The 18,539-nt window shown below is 62.9% G+C and overlaps 1 protein-coding gene across 1 annotated transcript; it reads right to left on the bottom strand.

Annotated features, from left to right (window-relative positions):
* Positions 1-13,801: 13,801 nt before the first annotated feature.
* Positions 13,802-17,137, bottom strand: FKBP6 (FKBP prolyl isomerase family member 6 (inactive)). Its single transcript, XM_004620873.2, has 7 exons — positions 17,026-17,137; positions 16,748-16,837; positions 16,142-16,344; positions 15,031-15,150; positions 14,637-14,831; positions 14,449-14,558; positions 13,802-13,892 (listed from the first exon to the last, which is right to left on the bottom strand). The coding sequence occupies exons 1-7, from the start codon at positions 17,114-17,116 to the stop codon at positions 13,802-13,804; spliced, it is 900 nt and encodes a 299-aa protein (XP_004620930.2). The 5' UTR covers positions 17,117-17,137.
* Positions 17,138-18,539: the final 1,402 nt, after the last annotated feature.

Genomic DNA, 18,539 nt, shown 5'->3' with positions numbered 1-18,539 from the left:
GCTGGCAGGGGAGCAGGAGGTGTGAGGGGGGCGTGGCGCGAGCCCCTGGTCAGGAGTTCCTATCCCCTGGCCCCCACGAGCGCCAGTGAACCGGGCCTAGCCGCTCTGCTGCCTGTGATTTCTGTGCCGGGGCCACACCTGGCCACACCGCAGCCGGGTGGATGCAAACCCCCACAAAGGGGTTCGGCCCCCCAGGAGCTGGTGTGTAGGCATCTGCGGGGGAGTGCGACCCTCAGAGAAGCACTGCAGCTGGGGACCCAGACACAGCCGGGCCTGCAGCCTCCGGCAGGCACCACAGTCAAACGCCTGTGAGCACCACAGCCAGGAGCACCCCTGTCATGGCTGCCACACCAAAGGATAGTGAGGAAGGAAATTATAACCAGGCCTCAGGGCCGGGGCGATAGAACAGTGGGGAGGGTATTTGCCTTGCATGCAGCCAACCCAGGTTCGATTCCCAGCATCCCACATGGTTCCCTGAGCTTCGCCAGGAGTAATTCCTGGGTGCAGATCCAGGAGTAACCCCTGTGCATCACCAGGTGTGACCCAAAATTTAAAAACTATTTTGAACAAAACAACAATCATCCATATTATATAGACTCCCGTATCAAAAAACACAAGAGAGGGGCTGGAGCAATAGCACAGCGGATAGGGTGTTTGCCTTGCACGTGGCCGACCTGGGTTCAATTCCCAGCATCCCATATGGTTCCCTGAGCACGCCAGGGGTGATTCCTGAGTGCAGAGTCAGGAGTAACCCCTGTGCATCGCCGGGTGTGACCCAAAAAGAAAAAAAAAAAAACCACCGAAAAATCACAAGAGAAAAAAAAAACATAAGGGGGCTGGAGAGATAGTGCAGGTTTAAGGTGCTAACCTTGCACCTATCACGCCATTTCAAATCCGTGGCACCGCATAGGGTTCCCTGAGTACCGCCAGGAGTCACCCCTGGGTATAGAGCCAGGAAGAGGCTCTGAGCACCGTTAGGTGTGGCCCCGATTTCTCCTAGACATACAAAAAAATGAAAACAAAATAAACCAAGAAGCCCAGGAACACTAGAGCAAAATGAGAGAGAACAAAATTGGAAGACTCACAATTTCTGACTATAAAACTGACCACAGGGGGCTGGAGTGATAGCACAGCGGGGAGGGCGTTTGCCTTGCACGCGACCGACCCAAGTTCAAATCCCAGTATCCCATATGGTCCCCTGAGCACCTCCAGGGGTAATTTCTGAGTGCAGAGCCAGGAGTAACCCCTGAGCATCACTGGGTGTGACCCAAAAAGCCAAAAAAAAAAAACCTGACTACAGGATCTGGAGCAATAATACAGCACATAAGGCATAAGGCTCCTGCCAGGAGTGATCTCTGAGCACAGAGCCAGGAGTAAGCCCTGAGCATCACCGGTGACTATTCTAAAAAATTGTCAACTCTCTTGGGACTGAAGAGCTAGCAACAGGGTTAAGAGGTATGCTTTGCATGTGGCCGAGTCTAGTTTGATCCCCAGCACCATGTACGGTTCACCAAGCACCACCGAGGCTAACCTCTGCACACAGAGCAGGGAACAGCTCCTGAAAATGTCCGGTGTGGCAAAAAAAAAAAAAAAAAACCACTGGAAAAAAAGTCACTGCTTGGAATCAAAGAGGTACTTAGAGGGACTAGAGAGTGGGCTTCGCACAGAGAAGTCTCAGGTTAATTTCCCTGCACCACCAGGAATGACCCCTGAGCACTAAGCTGTGAGTAACTCCCTGAGCACTGAGCAGGTGTGGCCACAAATTAAAAAAAGAAGTTAGCTCTCCTAGAAGGGCGACTTCTGTCCCAGGGCAGGAACAAAAGTCAGGAGAGCAATCAATAAAAGAGGTCGGGCCAGAGGTGGAGGCTGAGGAGGGTGGAGACCCCGGTAAGGAGAGACGGGACCCAAGGTTGACCAAGCGAAGCTTCCGCTGAATGGACTCTACCCGTTTCCCCCAGGCAGGGCTGGAGAAAGGGGCGTGGCCAGTGGAGGAGAGGCTTAAAAGGGGGGCGGTAGGCAGGCATGGCTGTGGGCAGGATGTGATTGATTGGGTGTGGCTGGAGGCCGTGGCCTTGGAGGGTGTCTGGGAGGCATGTGATTGGTTTGGGCGTGGCTGAAGAGGGAGTGGCCAGAGGAGGGAGGGACATGATTGGTTGGGCTGCGGGTAGGGGTGTGGTCCGAGGGCGTGGTCAGATGAGGGGCGTGGTTGGTTATGGGCCACGCTGTCTCGTGGGCGGGGCCTAATTTCGGGACTCGGAAAAGGTGACTGAGGGTGGACAGCTGCCCAGTGATTCTGAGGTTGGAAACGCGGGCCACAGGGCTGAGAGGGGCTCTTTGTGCAGGCGGGGGCAGCGTGATGTTGATGGTCCGGTGGTCCGGCCAAAGGCTCTGTCCGCCTCCGAGGCCAGTGGGGTGGGGTGAGCCGGCTTCCAGCGCCCGGCGGTGGCCGGCCCATTTCGGGCCAGGCCTCTGCTGAGTCCAGGCGTGATGGGACACGGAGAGTCCCCGTCCCCTGGACGAGAGGCAGTTGACACCCTGCCAGGGTCCCTGGATCCTAGCCAGGGGGCTGACCCCTCGCTGACTCTGGCCATGTAGTGGGCAGCATCCCGAGCCTGCCGTGTGCCTGCGCGAGGGTAGGGTGCTGGGGGCAGGGTGCACGGGGGGAGGTGCAGAAAGGGGTCCTGCGGCGGGGTGGGGTGGGGTGACCACTGTCCTCAGTAACATCTGACGGAGCGATACCACAGCGGGGGGCTGCGTGTTGGCCTTGTTGCCTTGGATGCGGGCATCGTGGGTTCAATCCCTGGCATCCCATTTGGTTCCACGAGCACTGCCAGGAGTAATTCCTGAGTGCAGACCCAGGAGTCAGCCCCAAGCACCGTCAGGTGGTGCCCCCCTCAGTAAAAGAGCAGCCTGGGGTCCTACCAGAGGTCACAAATGTGTCAGCACAAACCACAGGCAGGCATATGCATCCCCCAGTTCTGCACAGGACCTGTAGGATAACATTGGTCTGTGCTTTCTCCTCTGCCACAAGGAGCTTAGGTTTACTGAGTAATACCCATCACAGTGCTCCTGGAGCACTCCCATTTCCTCGGTATTCATCTTTAACTTCTCTGTGCTCTGCTTTCTCTACCTACCTGTAAATCACTGTTTCCCCTAATCTGTACCTGTGACTTGTAAAGTCAAGTTCCTCAGAAATCTCTGGGTTTGTATTTGTAAGCAAAATATTGCTTTTCTCCTTCCCTTATGTTCTTTGCATAGTTTCCTTCAGAGCACTGTCCTTTTTGTATGGACACAGAAAGACAGTTAATGCTAGGCTTTTGTAACTTGGGAATTAATTGACTCCGAATAATATTCACTCCTGGGCATCTATTTTCTCCACTTAAGCCTGAGTTGCCCTTAGGCTTTAGCACCTCAAAAGCAGCGTCCCGACGAGGGGCTAATGGACCCAGGGCAAGCTGTGAGCTACCCTGGCATCAAAAACGGCCAGGCCTAGCGCCATAATACTTAACTGTAAGTTAAGAGCATGGTCATGGACAAATTCTGTCATGATCCAAAGAGTAACAACTGGATTAGGACCCTGCTAGGGTTAGGAAAGACTAATCTGGCCTGAGCACTGTAGTCTGAGATCTATAGCGAGATGTCCCCAGGAGAGCCACCCTACACACTTAATGTATCTCTTACTGTGTTCATACAAAATGACTGATACTAAGAAGTAGAATTAAGATGAATATTTAAATGGTTACTGGACTAAGAAAAGGAGAAATACACCCAAAGTGGTATTTAGCCCTTGAGCGGATCTCCTGGCTGCTGGAGATCTTTGTCTTATCTTCAGTTTCCCTGGGAGGAAGGGCTTCCATATGTCGATCGTGCTACCTCACCTGGGTGTAGGTGCTACCTGGCAGGTTGGGAGGTTGGGGTGGACCGAGGCTGCAAGAGGAAGCGTGGGGAGCGCAGCATGGGGGACAGGAGGAGTTGGGAATGAGGGGCAGTGTGAGCCTGGAATGGGGCGCTCAGTGAGGCTGGAACAGGCGTGTGGGGAGAACGGAATAAACGGCAGCTGATCACCAGCCCGTCTGGCCGGCCCTGTTCCCCCCTTCATGCGTTCCCTTGGTGGCGGCTGCAGGCCCGGGTCGGGGAAGTGGCTCGTGGCCACATGGCGGGCGAGAGAGACCACGCCACCACATCCCATCACTTGTTTATTCTGTGATTACACAAGGACCCAACTTTTAGGACACCCCCAGGTCACACCAAACCCCTCTTTTGAGTAATTAGCCTATGGGTATTCCCGTTCTAGCCTTCCTAGGGTGTAATAAGATCCGTTTCTTCCCCAGTGGAGGGGCGCTCTCGCTCGCTCTCCTGTCTGTCCATCTGTGGGGGACTTGGACCACCTGAATATATCCTCAGTCAGGAGCCAGGGGCCTGGGCATCCTGAAGCAGCTGTGTGCGGTGGTCAGGGAAGGCAGCCTGGAGGAAGAGGTGCTTAAGCTCTTCTCTGCAGACTTAGGCATGTGTTTTTAACTACCGCATACGTGTGGGTCTTGAATAAGGAAATGAAAATAGTTTTTAGAACCGTCAGACACGTGTCCACACTGAGCGGAGGGGAAAGAACGTGTGGTTTCAAGCCCTGGCGTGGGGACAGAGACGCCCACTGGAGCTCAGTGCCCTTTTCTTCGACTGTGCACAGGGTCAGCTGGGGACACAGGTCTGGGCTCCTGGACTGTGACCGTGAGAGCCGGGGCTGCCTCTCGGGCCCGAGTGGGGTGAGGCTCGGGGAAGGGGCCCAGAGGCCTGAAGGTGCGGGGGTCAGTGCCAAGTGGGCACTCGGCCCGGCCATCTTGGAGCCGGGGGCCTGGGCCCCCGGGACTCAACCTGGGAGCCTCGTCTCTCCTTTTGGGCTCGGCAGTGCTCAGGGTTTTCTCCTGATAGTGCTCAGAGGCCCATCCTGGATGCCAGGGACAGAGGCTGCGTCGGCCCTGGCCCAGGAGCTGCAGGAGACAGAGGGCAAGGCCTGAAGCGGAGGGTATTCCGGGGGCAGAGGGTGTTGGGGGAGGGGCCCTTCCAACACACATGAAGCAAAGAAGCAGGAACGGCGGCCAGCGTGCTGCCCAGAGCAGAGCAGTGACCCGCTTCTGACCCGCTAACATCCCCACACCAGGAGCTTGGGGTCAGACTCAGTTGGTGTCAGGGGAAAGAGAACTGTGTGTGCGTGTGCGTGCATGCGTGTGTGTGCGCGCATGCATGTGTGTGTGTGCGTGTTTGTGTATTTGCATGTGTGTGCGTGTCTGTGTGTGTGTGTGTGTGTGGTGGGGGTTGAACAGAGGCTCCGTGGGAGTGAGGGGAGTGTGGGGTCGCTCGACAGACGCGGAGGCAGCTGGCAGCGGTCTGCGCCCCTCTGCACAGCCCCGTCTCCCTTCAGGCTTCCTGGCACCTCACTCTGGGCTGCTGGGCCAGGACCTGGCTCGTACCCTCCCCGACTGCAGCCCACTGGCGAGGGCGAGGGCATCCTTTAGAGCATCAGATTCCAGAGGCACTGAAAAGGTCTCGGCTTCCTGCATTTCTGTCACCACGGGCTGTAACCCGTGGACAAACGTGGACATTCGCCTCCTTCAAGAATATCTGCCTGCTGGGCCAAAACCACACACGCGCTTGGGGCTGGAGCAGCAGGACTGCGGGGGGCTCTGGCCCTGCACGGGGCTGACCCGGGGTCAATCCCTGACACCCCATATGGTCCCCAGTCCCCGCCAGAAGTGATCCCTGAGCACAGAGTCAGGAGTCAACCTTGAGAATACTTGTGGCAAAAAATAAAGTCCAAATAAAAACAGGCATTCAAGGGGCCGGAGCGATAGCACAGCGAGTAGGGCATTTGCCTTGCATGCGGCCGACCCAGGTTGATTCCCAGCATCCCATATGGTTCCCCGAGCACCGTCAGGAGTAATTCTTGAGTACAGAGCCAGGAGCAACCCTTGAGCATCGCTGGGTGTGACCCAAAAAAGCAAAAAAATAAAACAAAACAGGCATTCAAGTATGCCCATGAACACACATGCACACATATGGACAGACACATGTATGCATACACATTTTTTTTTTTTTTTTTGCTTTTTGGGTCTCACCCAGCGATGCTCAGGGCTTGCTTCTGGCTCATGCACTCAGGAATTACCCCTGGTGGTGTTCAGGGGACCATATGGGATGCTGGGAATCGAACCCGGGTCCGCCGCATGCAAGGCAAACGCCCCACCCGCTGTGCTATCGCTCCAGCCCCGCACACATTTTTTGTTAATCACTATTTTTAATTTTCATAGAGATGTTCACAGTAATGCATTACATTCAATATTTCAACACCAGTCCCACACCAATATGCCTTCCCACCATCATTATTTTGAATTTTCCTTTGAGTAGTGGCAACTACTCAAACCTCCCAAAAAGGCAGATGCTAATTTATTTTGTATTGCTTGTTATGAATAGTATAAGATGTTGCATGGCTGCTCTTGCAGCCGCGTGCTCCTGGAATTCTAAAATTTTAGGTAATTAGGGTCTGGTGAAATCTCTGCAGCAAGCTGCTCGGTTCCGAGATTCCTCTGTGTGTCTCGCATACACATTCATACACAGTTATACACATACACCCTACATTCACATACACGTACATGCATACATGTGCACATACATGGTTCTCTTGTGAAGTCAGCTCAGTGGCTGCGCTGAAGGAGGGGTCAGAGGTCAGGGTGGCCCCTGACCTTTCCCAGCCAGTCCAGAGACTAAGATGGCCCCTGAACCTTGGCCCTGGGGCAGGGCAGCCGTGGGGGGCGGGGTGGGAGGCCAGCCAGGCAGCTCACAGACTCCTACCCAGGTCCCCGTGGTTCCTCAGAGGCGCAGGGCCTGCCCCCCGCTGACCCCTGCTCTCCGAGGAGCACTGAGCAGCCTGCTGAGGACGGCGGGGGCGGAGGGGCCTGGCCTGACAGAAAGCAAAACTCTGCTGTCACCCCCTGCTGAGCCGGCGGGCAGGAAAGGCGGGAGCCCCCTCAGACCCCCTCAGACACAGCCACTCTGCGAGATACGGAGGCTCCCCCACCCCTCAGACCAGAGGTGCTGCCGGGGGCACAGAACCCCCTGCAGGAGGGGCTCACATGAGGCTGTGTGTGGGCTCACCTGTCTGTCCTTCCTTAGGGACCCCCATCCCCGAGGCCCTGGGGAGGCCCTGTCTGCGCCCCCCGCCCCCCACATGCTGCCCCTCTGGGAGCCCTTCCAGAACTTTCTGGAAGGACACAGGAGCCCGTTTCCTTGTTCCTCTGGGAAATAACCCTAGGCGGGGCCGCTCAGACCCAGGGTTCCCAGCTGCTCCCAGAGGTGCTCGGGCCCCCTGGGGCACCCCTGCCATGGACTCGCCCACACGTGTCTGCACTGACCACATGATCCAGGACTCCCCCGGGGACCCCCAGGCCAGTCCCTCTGCCTCCCTAAGGATGCCTCAAGTGCTGTGGGCGAGCAGGGGGCAGCTGTGTGTGGGGGGGGGCAAAGGCAGGCCCCAGGCAGAGTTCAGAGACGCAAGGGGCACTTGTGTGGGCAGGGGACATGGCTGGGCCCGGTGGTGCCCAAGGGTGGGGGCAGCGGGGGGGAGGGGCAAGTGGTGGGGCTGTAGGGGACTGCGGGGAGGGGACGAGCGGCCCTTGGGAGCCCCTGAGCATGATCCCGGCCTTGGTCTGGGTCCCCTGCGTGGGGAGAGGCACCGGGCTGGGCTGAGCACAGTGACGGGCTGGGGAGTGTTGGCAGGGCCCGTGAGCCACCACCCCAGCAAGGCCCCTGGAGGGGGCACCCAGGAGGCGGCCAGGGGCCCGGTCTCTGCGGCCCGGAGACAGAGGCAGGCGGGTCCCAGTGCCGGGACAAGGCTGACCCAGTCACATCCCAAACACCCTCAAGTGGGGTTTGGTTTGTTTTGGGGTCACTGCTGGCTGTGGCTCCAGGGCCACTCCTGGTGGTGCCAGGAGGGCCCACCGGGAGGAACCTGGGGTCCCCGCATGCACCGCCTCTGCGCTGCCTCCCTAGCCCTGAGGTGTGTTTCAGGGGGGTCCTGAGGCTGGGGGCGGGGGGGTGGGGGGGCGGCTGTTCCCAGCTGCCTGAGCTGCGGGTGCAGCCCCACACCAGGAGTCACGACTCAGATGTTTCTAAGTTAATGGTTCTATCAGGAAATGCTCCATTTCTGCACCTACATGTGGCATCACGAGAAATTTCTCAGGCCAGAGTGGGAGGGGGCAGCGGCTGAAGCACTCGCCTGTGGCAGCTTTAACAAGTCTGAACCCGGCACCTCGCAGGGTCCCTGGGCACTGCCTGGTGAGAAGGAAGCCCTGAGGGGGTGCTGGACGGATTGAGGGCGCCAGGGAAGACCCCATGTGCTGCTGAGAAGATACAGCTGCCGGGGGTGCCAGGAGGGGTCCCCGAATGGGGAGGGGAACCCCATGCGCAGGGAGGATGAGCTGGCCACGCAGCAGAAGGGGGCGCCCCCCCCCCCGCCCCCGCGCAGGACGGCCGCCCCACCCGGGCCCGAGGGGCTCCTCTCAATTCACAGTTTACACTGGAGCTTGCAAGGACAAGGAAGTGTTTTATTTATTTATAACAAAAACAGTTGTAACCTAATTCTCCCCTTTCAAAACAGAACCCCATAAACACACAAAGCGATCTCTATTCGCAGGACAGGCGGAGGGGGGGACTGGGCGGGTGGCCAGGACGAAGCCAGTGAGAACCCCCCACACACACACACGCACATGCGCGCGCGTGCACACACACACACACACACGGCTTTTGGAAACCACAGCGCGTGGTGGGGACACTGTCAGTGGGGACACTGTCCTGCCCAGCACAACATCAGGACACAGGGCGCAGCACCTGTGAAAACAGCAGGCCTCTGGGGTGGCCCCTCGGGGCCCTGTGCTCGGGCTCACCGCGGCCTCCCTGGGGCGGGGGATCCTCCTGCCACGAAGCCTCTGCGCCCCAGAAACGCAGACGCCAACAGCCTGGCGCCACGCGCTCCGAGGGCTCCGAAGAACCTGGGGAGCAAGCAGGGGAGCTGAGTGGCCGGGGTCCCCGAGGACGCAGCCGTCTGGGCCGTGCCACAGCTGGTGCCCTCAGACCAGCGGGGGGGTTCCGGGGTTCCGGGGCCCCGGGGAGGGAGCGTGGCGGTCTGCAGGCCCCGCGTGGAGGCAGCACCTCTCCGCGCACCGCCTCAGGAGACGGTCCGCAGTTCCGCAGCGTCAGCGGTGGGGGATTCCGACTGCACCGACCCCACGGGCCCTGGCAGTGCCACCTCTGGGTGCGGCCGGGCCCTCGGGACGCGGCCCAGGTGCCGGCAGGACTCGCTGAGACCCGGGGCCGGTTTGAGCATCTGGCAATGAACAGGGGCCGGAAACGGTCCCCACCTCCTGCCAGCCCGAGGTCCCCGCAGGGCCCGGCAACTGAGGCGGGGACATGGCCTCACCCAGGAGCCAGCACCCCTCGGACCCTTCAGAGAGGAGGGAGGAGAGGGAGGAGCCACAGGACAGCGGAGGGCGCTCGCCCTGTCCCCCGCTGACCCGGGTCTGATCCCCAGCACCCCAAATGGTCCCCTAAGCCCACCAGGTGGGGTCCCAGAACACCTCCCGGTGTGGCCCCCTCAGTCCCCAAATGAGGCAGGGTTGTGAACTGTCTTAGAAACCCCCAAAGCACCAGATATTGCAAACAGCCCCCTGGCCTGTGGGGGAAATGGCATACCCTAGGAATCTTGAATACCTACTAGAAACCCCGTCTGGAGGGCACTGGGAACTGGCCGTGGGCGCCAGGAGAGTGGACGGCAGGCACGCCCCTTCCTGCCTGTGCTCTGACACTCAGCACAGCCGCACATCCATCAGCAAGACCTCTGGGGCAGGGGGAGGCTGAGATGGGACTGGGGGAGGCCATCTGGGACAGGGTAGGGGGAGTGAGGGCAGAGTTGGGGGAAGGCTGTCTGGGACAGGGTAGGAGGAGTGAGGGCAGAGTCGGGGGGAGGCTGTCTGGGACAGGGTAGGGGGAGTGAGGGCAGAGTCAGGGGGAGGCTTCTGGGACAGGGTAGGGGGAGTGAGGGCAGAGTCGGGGGGAGGCTGTCTGGGACAGGGTAGGGGAAGTGAGGGCAGAGTCGGGGGGAGGCTGTCTGCTGCCTTTGGACGTGGCCGTGGTCAAACGGTGAGTCCGCAAGTGAGGGCAACAGACCACCGAGCCTGTCCCAGGAGGCGACAGAGAAATATATCCCACACCCGCCCCTATTCCTGGGCCCCCTTCCCAGGGTGAGACTCGGGGGCGGGAACCTCCGAGCTGAAAATGAACGCTCAGTTCCGGCCCTAGGTGGGAGAGGGCTCCAGCCCCCCAGGTGACAAAAGGCACAAAACTGGCATCCAGAGCACCAGGCAGAGCCCCACGGCCGTGGGAGTCGGGCCACAGAAGACCTGGGGAGCAGAGGCCCGCGGTGCTGACTGCACAGGGGCCGCCTTCGGTGCTGAGAGGACGCCGGGGCCAAACCCAGCCGGGCGGCACCTGACGGCCTGTAATCACGCTGAGAATGGGCGTAATCAAAGAAGAGTGTGAAAATGTAACTGAGAAGCCGGGAGGGGAGACGGTGCCATGGGACGGGGGCTTGGGGCCCCGGGGGAGCAGGGGGTGCAGCATCGGGGCTGAAACCGGAGCAGCAGGGTTGGCAGCGGGGTGCAGGGGCTCCCACACCTCACACCAGCCGGTCCCCGGCCCACAAGGAGGAGAGGCCGGTGGGGCTCAGCCTTCACTGTCCTGAGCAGGTGACAGGAAGGACGGGGCGGGACAGGCGCCTCCAGCGCCAGCTCCTCAGCCCCAGGGAACGTGCCCCCACTCAGCGAAAGGGACGGTGCGAGTCTGCCAAGAGCCTACGGACGGGGGAGGGGCTGTACTGGACAAGCCCAGGTGGTTCTGGGGTCCTCACCTGGCATGGCACTGGGGGGCGACGGGGTGCCGGCCCCGAGCTCAGGGCTCCCCCACAAACCACACCCTCTAGCCCCGGCCCCAGGGCCTTGTCCCGTGAGAGGGAGGAGGGTCCAACGGGGCAGGACCTCAGGAGCTCGGCTCCGTCCCGGGGGGTCCAGGTGGAGGAGGCACAGCCAGGTCCCCGGCCCCGGGCTCGGGCAGCCGGAGGAGAGTTTGCCGGGGGGGAGGGGGGGGCACGGACGCCGCCTCACAGCTGTGCCCTCCGCTCACACTTGAAAGGCGCCGGGGAGGGGGGTCACGGGAGGCGGCACCAAAGCAGGCCCCGGACCCCAGGCAGCAGGATCGGCCCCTCCCTGCTCCTCCTCTCACCCGTTCCTCTTCGCCTGCACACCGGCTTCCCTGGGCTGAGCCCGCCCTGCTGAGAGCAGCCCCAGCTGACGGTCACGGTCAGGGCCGCCTCCACCCCAGGCCCTCCGCCGGGGCGTGCAGGGGCCCCTTCAAACCCAGCACCCTCCCCCCCACGACCGTCTGGCGGGAGGGGCCGCGGCCGTGGCCAGGGAATGCGCTGGGCGCCCTCCCGCCCGCAGCTCAGGAAGCCGGAGCTATTTCCAGTCACACAACAAAGGGGCGACTCCCGAGCCAGGGCCGGGCAGAGCATCGCTCAGAATCCGGGGATCAAGGCCGGGGGCCTGGGCCTCCTCTGACCCCAGGGGAATGCGGGGCTGGCTGGGTGCCCACCCCGCCTGCCCCGGGGCGGGAGACGGGCCGGGACAGCATCACAAAGCTCCGGGACTCGGGCCATACGGCCCCCCACTGCCCTCACATGGCCGACGGCCATCTCGGAGGCCCCTTCCCGGAGGCCGGACAGACAGCTCAACCTCCTTCCCACTTCTTTTCCTTGGGGGCGGGGGCCGTCCGGGGGTACCCAGGGGTCTCTCCCCGCCCAGCTGGTCACGCAAAGCAGACATGCAGGCCCCTGGACCGGCTCCCCGGCCAGTCCCCGGACAGCCCCCACCTGCGACACAAACCCAGACCCTTGCTCTGCAGAAAGCAGGCGAGCTTGGGGGACCCTGCACGGCCAGGGCGGGCGGGTCAGGCCAGCGCAGGCTCCAAGCACAGGTGGGTGACGCCCCATCTCGGGGCCTCCCCGGGGTCACCTGGGGGTGCCGCTCACGCTGGGAAGTAGGGCCTAGAGCAGCCGCTCTCAACCGTGGACCAAGGGTGGGAACTGAGTCACGGGATGGGGGTGGGGGGCTTGAGACTCCCTGCACGCATCTGCATGGAGCCTCAGACACAAAACCAACCACCTCAGCAAGTGGCCAGAAGGGCCACCGGGCAGCGCTGGGGGCAGTGGCCATCTCACAGGTGCCCCGCACCCCGACACACAGTGGGGGCCCTGTGGCGCTGTCCGTGGTGATCACAGAGCACGGGCCGGTGCCACGGCCCACGGGGCAGCCACCAGAGGACTCTGTCCCCGGGGCTGCTAGAAAGCTTCTTTGATTAAAAATAATTGCAGAGGCTGGAACGACAGTCCGAGGGGAGGGTGCCTGCCCTGCCTACAGCCGACCTGGATCTGACCCCTGCATCACAGACGGAGTCCCCGGAGCTCTGCCAGAGTGACCCCTGAGCAGTCGGGAGTGAGTCCTGAACACCGCCACAGCCCTAAGAGCCCAGCCCTCCTGCTAACCTGCACCGAGCGGGGTGCCAGGCTGGGTGGCAGCACTGGGGCGCCCGAGTCCCCAAGGCCCCAGCCACAGACACAGACCCCATCCCTCCCGCAGCCAGTCGCCGGGACGTGAGTCCCAACATCTCCGCACACAGGTGGAGACAGGCTGCACCCACACCCCAGGGGCCCACCGCGGGGTCCCAGGAGCCAGGACTTGGCCGTGTGGCTCGGGACCAGCAGGCTGGCATGGCGCGTGAGGCCCCGAGTGCCACCCCGGCACTGCACACACGCGTCTGTCGCAGCCCTGGTGGATGCAGGGGGGACCTTCAGCCGTAAGCGCCCTCCTGAGCACTCACAGGCCAGCAGCCGAGGCAGGGTCACCCCCACCCCAGGACTGATGGCCGGGAGGGTGGGTGCAGGGCAACAGTGCTCAGCAGCCCAGCCCGAGAGCTGTCCGGAAGGCCCCGTTCCTCCCGCCCGCTGGGGCCCCAGGGGACAACAAAGTGCCGGGCTTGGCCGGGCAGGAACAGCTGTCACTCGACTGCGCTGTCCCCAGGGTCGGGGGATGAAGGGGACCGCAGGGCAGGGGGCAGTGGGCCTTTCCACTGCTCCCCGCACCTGGGCGAGCAGGGGCCACAGGGGGCGCTTATCGCTGGCCGCCCTGCAGCTGCTGGCCGGCGCCCCTCCCCCACGTCCCCGCTGACCTCCCGACGGAACTGACTCATCTCCTGGCCAAGCAGGTGCCGGTGCAGGTGACTATCTATTCCCACTGGCCTTCCTCAGAACAGCCCCGGGGGGCGGCCTGTCGCTCAGGGTCCCCCGGGAGGGTGGGTGTTGGGCCCCCGAACGCCCTGTCTGAGCTGGGACTCCAACTCCTCGGGAGGGCGGGGCGGGGCACGAGACAGGAGAGCCCAGACAGGAGCCCGCAGGGTGCGGGGGCCCCGGGGGCAGCAGTTAGGGGCGCCTTGTTTGCTTTCTTGTGACAAACTGGGGACAGCATGGCCCCTCGAAGACCCCACATTTCCGTCCGGTGGGGGGGACAGGAGGACCACGGTTCCCACCTAACCCTCCTGGACCCCAGCTCTGCACCCGCGTGTCCACACTCGCCGGGGAGCTTCCGGCCCTCCCGCGCCACCAGGGCAGCCACATCCTCCCACGGCCCGGCGGGAGGCCCCTGTGATACCTTCAGTTTTCTCCCACGCGAGGGCGGTGGCCGGCCGGGGCAAACATGCGGTGGCACATGGCCTTCTCCTCGTCCACGTAGTCCTGGTAGCAGCTGCGGGAGACGCGGGAGCTCAGGCGGGCGGGACGCGCCATCTGGTGGTCGCAGTGGGAGCTGCACACAGCCCCGGCCTCTCCCAGCACTAGGGGGCCCGGGTGGCCAGGCTGGGGCTGGCCCAGGACCCTCCCACTCAGTGGCCCCTGACGGCAGATCTTTTTGCCAATAAAAGGAGTATTTTTTGTTTCTCTTATGGGTCTTGGGTCACACCAGTGATGCTCAGGGAGCACTCCTGGTGGGACTCAGGGGGCCCCTGGGGTGTGGGGACTGAACCCCGGCGTGCCACTAGCAAGGCCAGTGCCCACGCCGCTGTGCTACTGATCTGCCACGTGTGTGCCCCATCCTCCAGGGCACCTTTGCAGGAGTGAGGTCTGACTGGGCCTGCCCTGCAGAACAAGGCCCTCTGGGAACTTGAGCCGGCCCACCTCTGAGGGGTGTCCTTGCGGAGCCCAGGGGGGTGGGAGCAGGCTTCCCCCCCGCTCAGGGGGAGCCGCAACGAGCACTTCACCCAGCCGCCTCCAGGGGGCGCTGCTGCCCACACGGGGTCCCTCACCTGGCCAGTTTCCGCAGCTCGTTGTTGATGTCGTGGTTGAAGGGCTGCTCCTTCTGTGCGCGCACCAGGAAGTCCCGGGCCTTCTGGTACTCGGTCATGAGGAGGCAGGCCTGCGGGCACAGTTTCCCTGGCACAGCCGCCGGCCAGCAAGCCGGTGTCGGCCTGTGCCTGCCCGCGCGCCCGCTCACCTGCCCGCAGCGGAACAGGGCCTTGGCGTTCCTGTGGTCGATGACCAGCGCCTGCTCCCCGTAGCGCAGGGCCGTGGGCGGCCGCTCCAGCTTCAGGTACGTGAAGGACAGATTCAGCAGGACCAGCAGCTTGGCCGCCTCCACCAGGTGCTGCTCGCCGGGGGGCGCCACGCGCCTGTGCAGCAGCAGGAGGGCCTGAGGGAGGGGTGTGCAGGATCCAGGGGTGCAGGCGCACACAGCTCAGCAGGGCGGGTGGTCCCACTGCGGCACGAGGGACACCCCGAAGGGCAGCCCCAGGGTGGCAGCCCGCAGCGTGTGCCACCCGAGTCCTCCCCCAAGCCCAAGGCCGCGCGCATCCTCTCGGGACCCTTTCCAGCGCCCGCAGCCCCCATACCCGTTTGTATCGCGTTTTGGCATCGTAGAAGCGGTTCTGGCGGAAGAGATAGTTGCCGAACTCCCGCTCCGTGCCTGCCACCTTCAGGACCTTCTGCAGCGGGAACTGGCCTTGCTGCTCCTGAGGACGGGAGACACCGGTGCCCAGGGCTGCCGCCCTGCGTCCCTGCAGGGCAGACCTGTCCCCTCAGAACCTCCCATACTGCTCTGGGGGGGGCGTGCAGGGGGGCACAGTGCTGGGGCCGGTTCGCAGAGCTCCTGCCCCAGGGCCCGCTGCAGTAGTCTATCTTCTGGTTCGAGGCCACAGTTGGCGGTCCACAGGGGTTGCTCCCTGGTGGTTCTTGGGGGTCAGGTGGTTCTGGGATCAAACCCAGTGTCCTGCGGACAGTTCGCTGAAGACATCCTGGCCGGACCCCCAGGGCCCTGAGTCAGAGCACCAGAGGCACACCCTCGCACTGCAACACCCGAAATCCCCAGTGCAGGAGCCAAGTGGGACGGGGGTGGCCGCACCCCCAACCCCCCCCCACACACACCTGTGTACACCGCAGGTACCAATGGGGCCGACCGGAGGCCCACGTGCAGAGGAGGGTGCTGGACAAAGTGCGAGCACACACTCCACAGACAGAGAGCGGCTGTCCCCAATGACCAAAGCTTGTCCCAAGGGACACAGCTGCCCCAAGAGCCCTGGACGGACGGGGACAGTAACCCCCAAGCAGCTCTTGCATGCATAAAGCCCTAGGTTCAATTCCCAGCGCTGCTAAATAGAAAAACTTTGAGGGGCTGGAGCGATAGCACAGCGGGTAGGGCGTTTGCCTTGCACGCGGCCAACCCGGGTTCAATTCCCAGCATCCCATATGGTCCCCCTGAGCACCACCAAGGGTGATTCCTGAGTGCATGAGCCAGGAGTGACTCCTGTGCATCGCCGGGTGTGACCCAAAAAGAAAAAGAAATCATCTTTGAATAGGGCCCCTACCAAGACGGGACCCCGCCTGCAGGGGACTGATGAGGGGAGAGGGCCGGGCGGCGAGTGGCTGGAAAGTCAGTGAGACGGGCCCAACCCAAGGGTGCCCACCCTGGCCTGCAAGGCCCAACCCAACCCCGTGCCAACTCACGGCGGTCAGGGCACAGAACTTGTCCGACTCCGCCGAGTCCAGGAAATCGAGCAGCTCGATCTCGAAGAGGACGGTGGTGTTGGGGGGGATGAGCGGGGGGCAGCCCAGTGCCCCGTAGGCGTAGGTGGGCGTGAACAGGAACCGGGCCAGCTCCCCGCGGCGCATGGTCAGCAGGCCCAGCTCCATGCCCCACAGCGTGATGTCTGCAAAGGGGCGAGGCAGACATCGCCTGCTGAGCCCCCCCATGCGCTCAGCCCGGCCACTCCCGGGGATGCCGCCGCCCCTAACCGCTCTGGGCTCTGTGCCATTCGGGCCCCTCGGCCCATCTACCTCTCGCCACGCTATAGGCCTCCAACGCAGGCAGGGTGGGGAGTGGGGAGGCGACTGAAGCCAGAAACTGGAACCCGAGCGCCCACGGCTCTGCTGCACCTCCCAGGTGGAGCCCCGAGCGCATAAAGCGGCCCACTGGGAGCCCCCCGCCCCCAACTCTGATTCAGGCTGCTGCACCAGCTGCCCAGGGCTCGGTCCCGGGGCACGGAGAGGCGCGGCTGTGCGGGGCGCCGTTGCTCCCGGCCGGCCCCTTCCCCCAGCCCCGTTCTCACGCACCCTCTCCCAGCTTCATGAGTCGGGGCGTTTTCCTGGAGCAGTTCGAGTCGAAAGGCTTGTCCATGTGCTCCAGGTATCCGGAATATTTGACTGGGGAGGGCAGGGCAGCGCAGTCACCCACCCCGCTCCCGTCGGGCACCGCCTTCTCCGCCAACTCCAAGGCCGGCAGAGCTCCAGCAGCCTGCCCAAGCGCCCACGCTGCGCAGGGCAGGGCACCCCCAAACGGCACGACGGAAACTCAAGGCCGGCCACCCACCCCCAGGGCGGCATCCCCGTACCGAGCACTGAGGCATCGGGGGTCACCAGCTCCCCGACGCCCTCCCGGATGACATCCTTCAGCACGCCTCGGTCCCCGGAAATGTCCAGCATCCTCTGGCTTAACTTCTGGTACGGCGACTGGAGGGTGGGAAGAGAAGGTGCACCTCAGCGCCCGCTAATGCACCCCAACACTGCCCCGCCCCCGCGGGCGCTCCCGGGTGGGCGTCTGTGTGGCCTTGCGGGACTCCGGCACCCCCTGTCTACACCCGCACCTCCCGGCAGCCTGCCTGGCTTCCCGGTCCTCCACCCGCAGTCACCCCGGGAGGTTCCAGAAGGCCATGACACCCCCTCTTCACCTTGCAGTCAGCCCCCCAAGGTGGCATTCTGTTCTCGGGCCGCGAGGAGCTGCTCATGCCTCTTCCAACCGCCGCCAACGGTCCTCGAGCGCGCAAGAACCAGGGAGCGCAGGGCACGTGGCCAGGTGGAAGATGGGGCGGGCCGGCATGGGGGCGGGGCCGGTCAGTGTGGGCGGGGCGTGGGCGGTGTGGGCGGTGTGTGGGCGGGGCGGCGTGGGGAGGAGCCAGGTGGTGGGGGTGTGGCGCGGGCGGGGTAGTGGAGGCGGGGCGGCGAGGGCAGGGCGGGGCCACGGCTTAAATATTGTGGGCCCAGGTGGTGGCGTGGAGTTGGCCGCGTGGAGGGACCACCAGAGGAAGGGGTTCAGCTTTAGTGGGGCAAGATGGGCCAGTGGCTGGCCCACAGATGGGTCACGTGGGTCATATGGCACCTGCCCCCTGCCGGGTAAGTCACGTGGCTCCCGCTCCCTGCACGTGCGGAGAATTGGCAGCAGGCAGGAGCACAGGGCGGCCCACGTGGGCCTCGCATGGAGCCCCGCCCAGGTGGTGCGCGTGGGGATGGGCGTGGCCTTGCGGCACTAACCCCTCTTCCTCCTCCCCTCCCTTCCTTTCTCCTCTCCACGGAACTGAACTTTCCACCCCCTTTTTTTACTCTCAGTTATTTGGGGTTTTTCAGTTTTGGTTTTGGGCCACACCCGGTGATGCTCCGGGTCTGCTCCTGGCTCTGTGCTCAGGGATCACTCTTGGCGGGCTCCGGAGACCCTGTGGGATGCTGGGGATAAAACCCTGTCAGCCGTGTGCAAGGCAAGCGCCTACCCGCTGTGCGCTCTCTCTCGCTCTCTCTCTCTCTCTCTCTCTCTCTCTCTCTCTCTCTCTCTCTCTCTCTCTCTCTCTCTCTCTCTCTCTCTCTCTCTCTCTCCCCAGCCCTTTTTGGGGGGTTTTCTTTTCTTTCCTTTTTTTCTTTTGGCCTGGTTTTGGGATCACACCTGACTGTGCTCAAGACTTACTCCTGGCTTTGTGCCCGGGGGTCACTCCTGGCGGTGCTTGAGGGGTCCTAGGGGTCAGCCCTATGCCGGGCGCGCGCCTTCGCTGCTGTCCTAGCTTTCTGGGCCTCTGGACCAGTCTCCTCAAAGCCAAGGGCCGCCCCAAGGTCGGGTGCACGGCAAAACACCCACCGCCGC

This window comes from Sorex araneus, chromosome 4 (assembly GCF_027595985.1).
Source record: "Sorex araneus isolate mSorAra2 chromosome 4, mSorAra2.pri, whole genome shotgun sequence".
NCBI classification, from domain to species: Eukaryota; Metazoa; Chordata; class Mammalia; order Eulipotyphla; family Soricidae; genus Sorex; species Sorex araneus.
The sequence above is the reverse complement of the archived record's forward strand: the minus strand, read 5'-3'. Positions and strand labels throughout refer to the sequence as shown.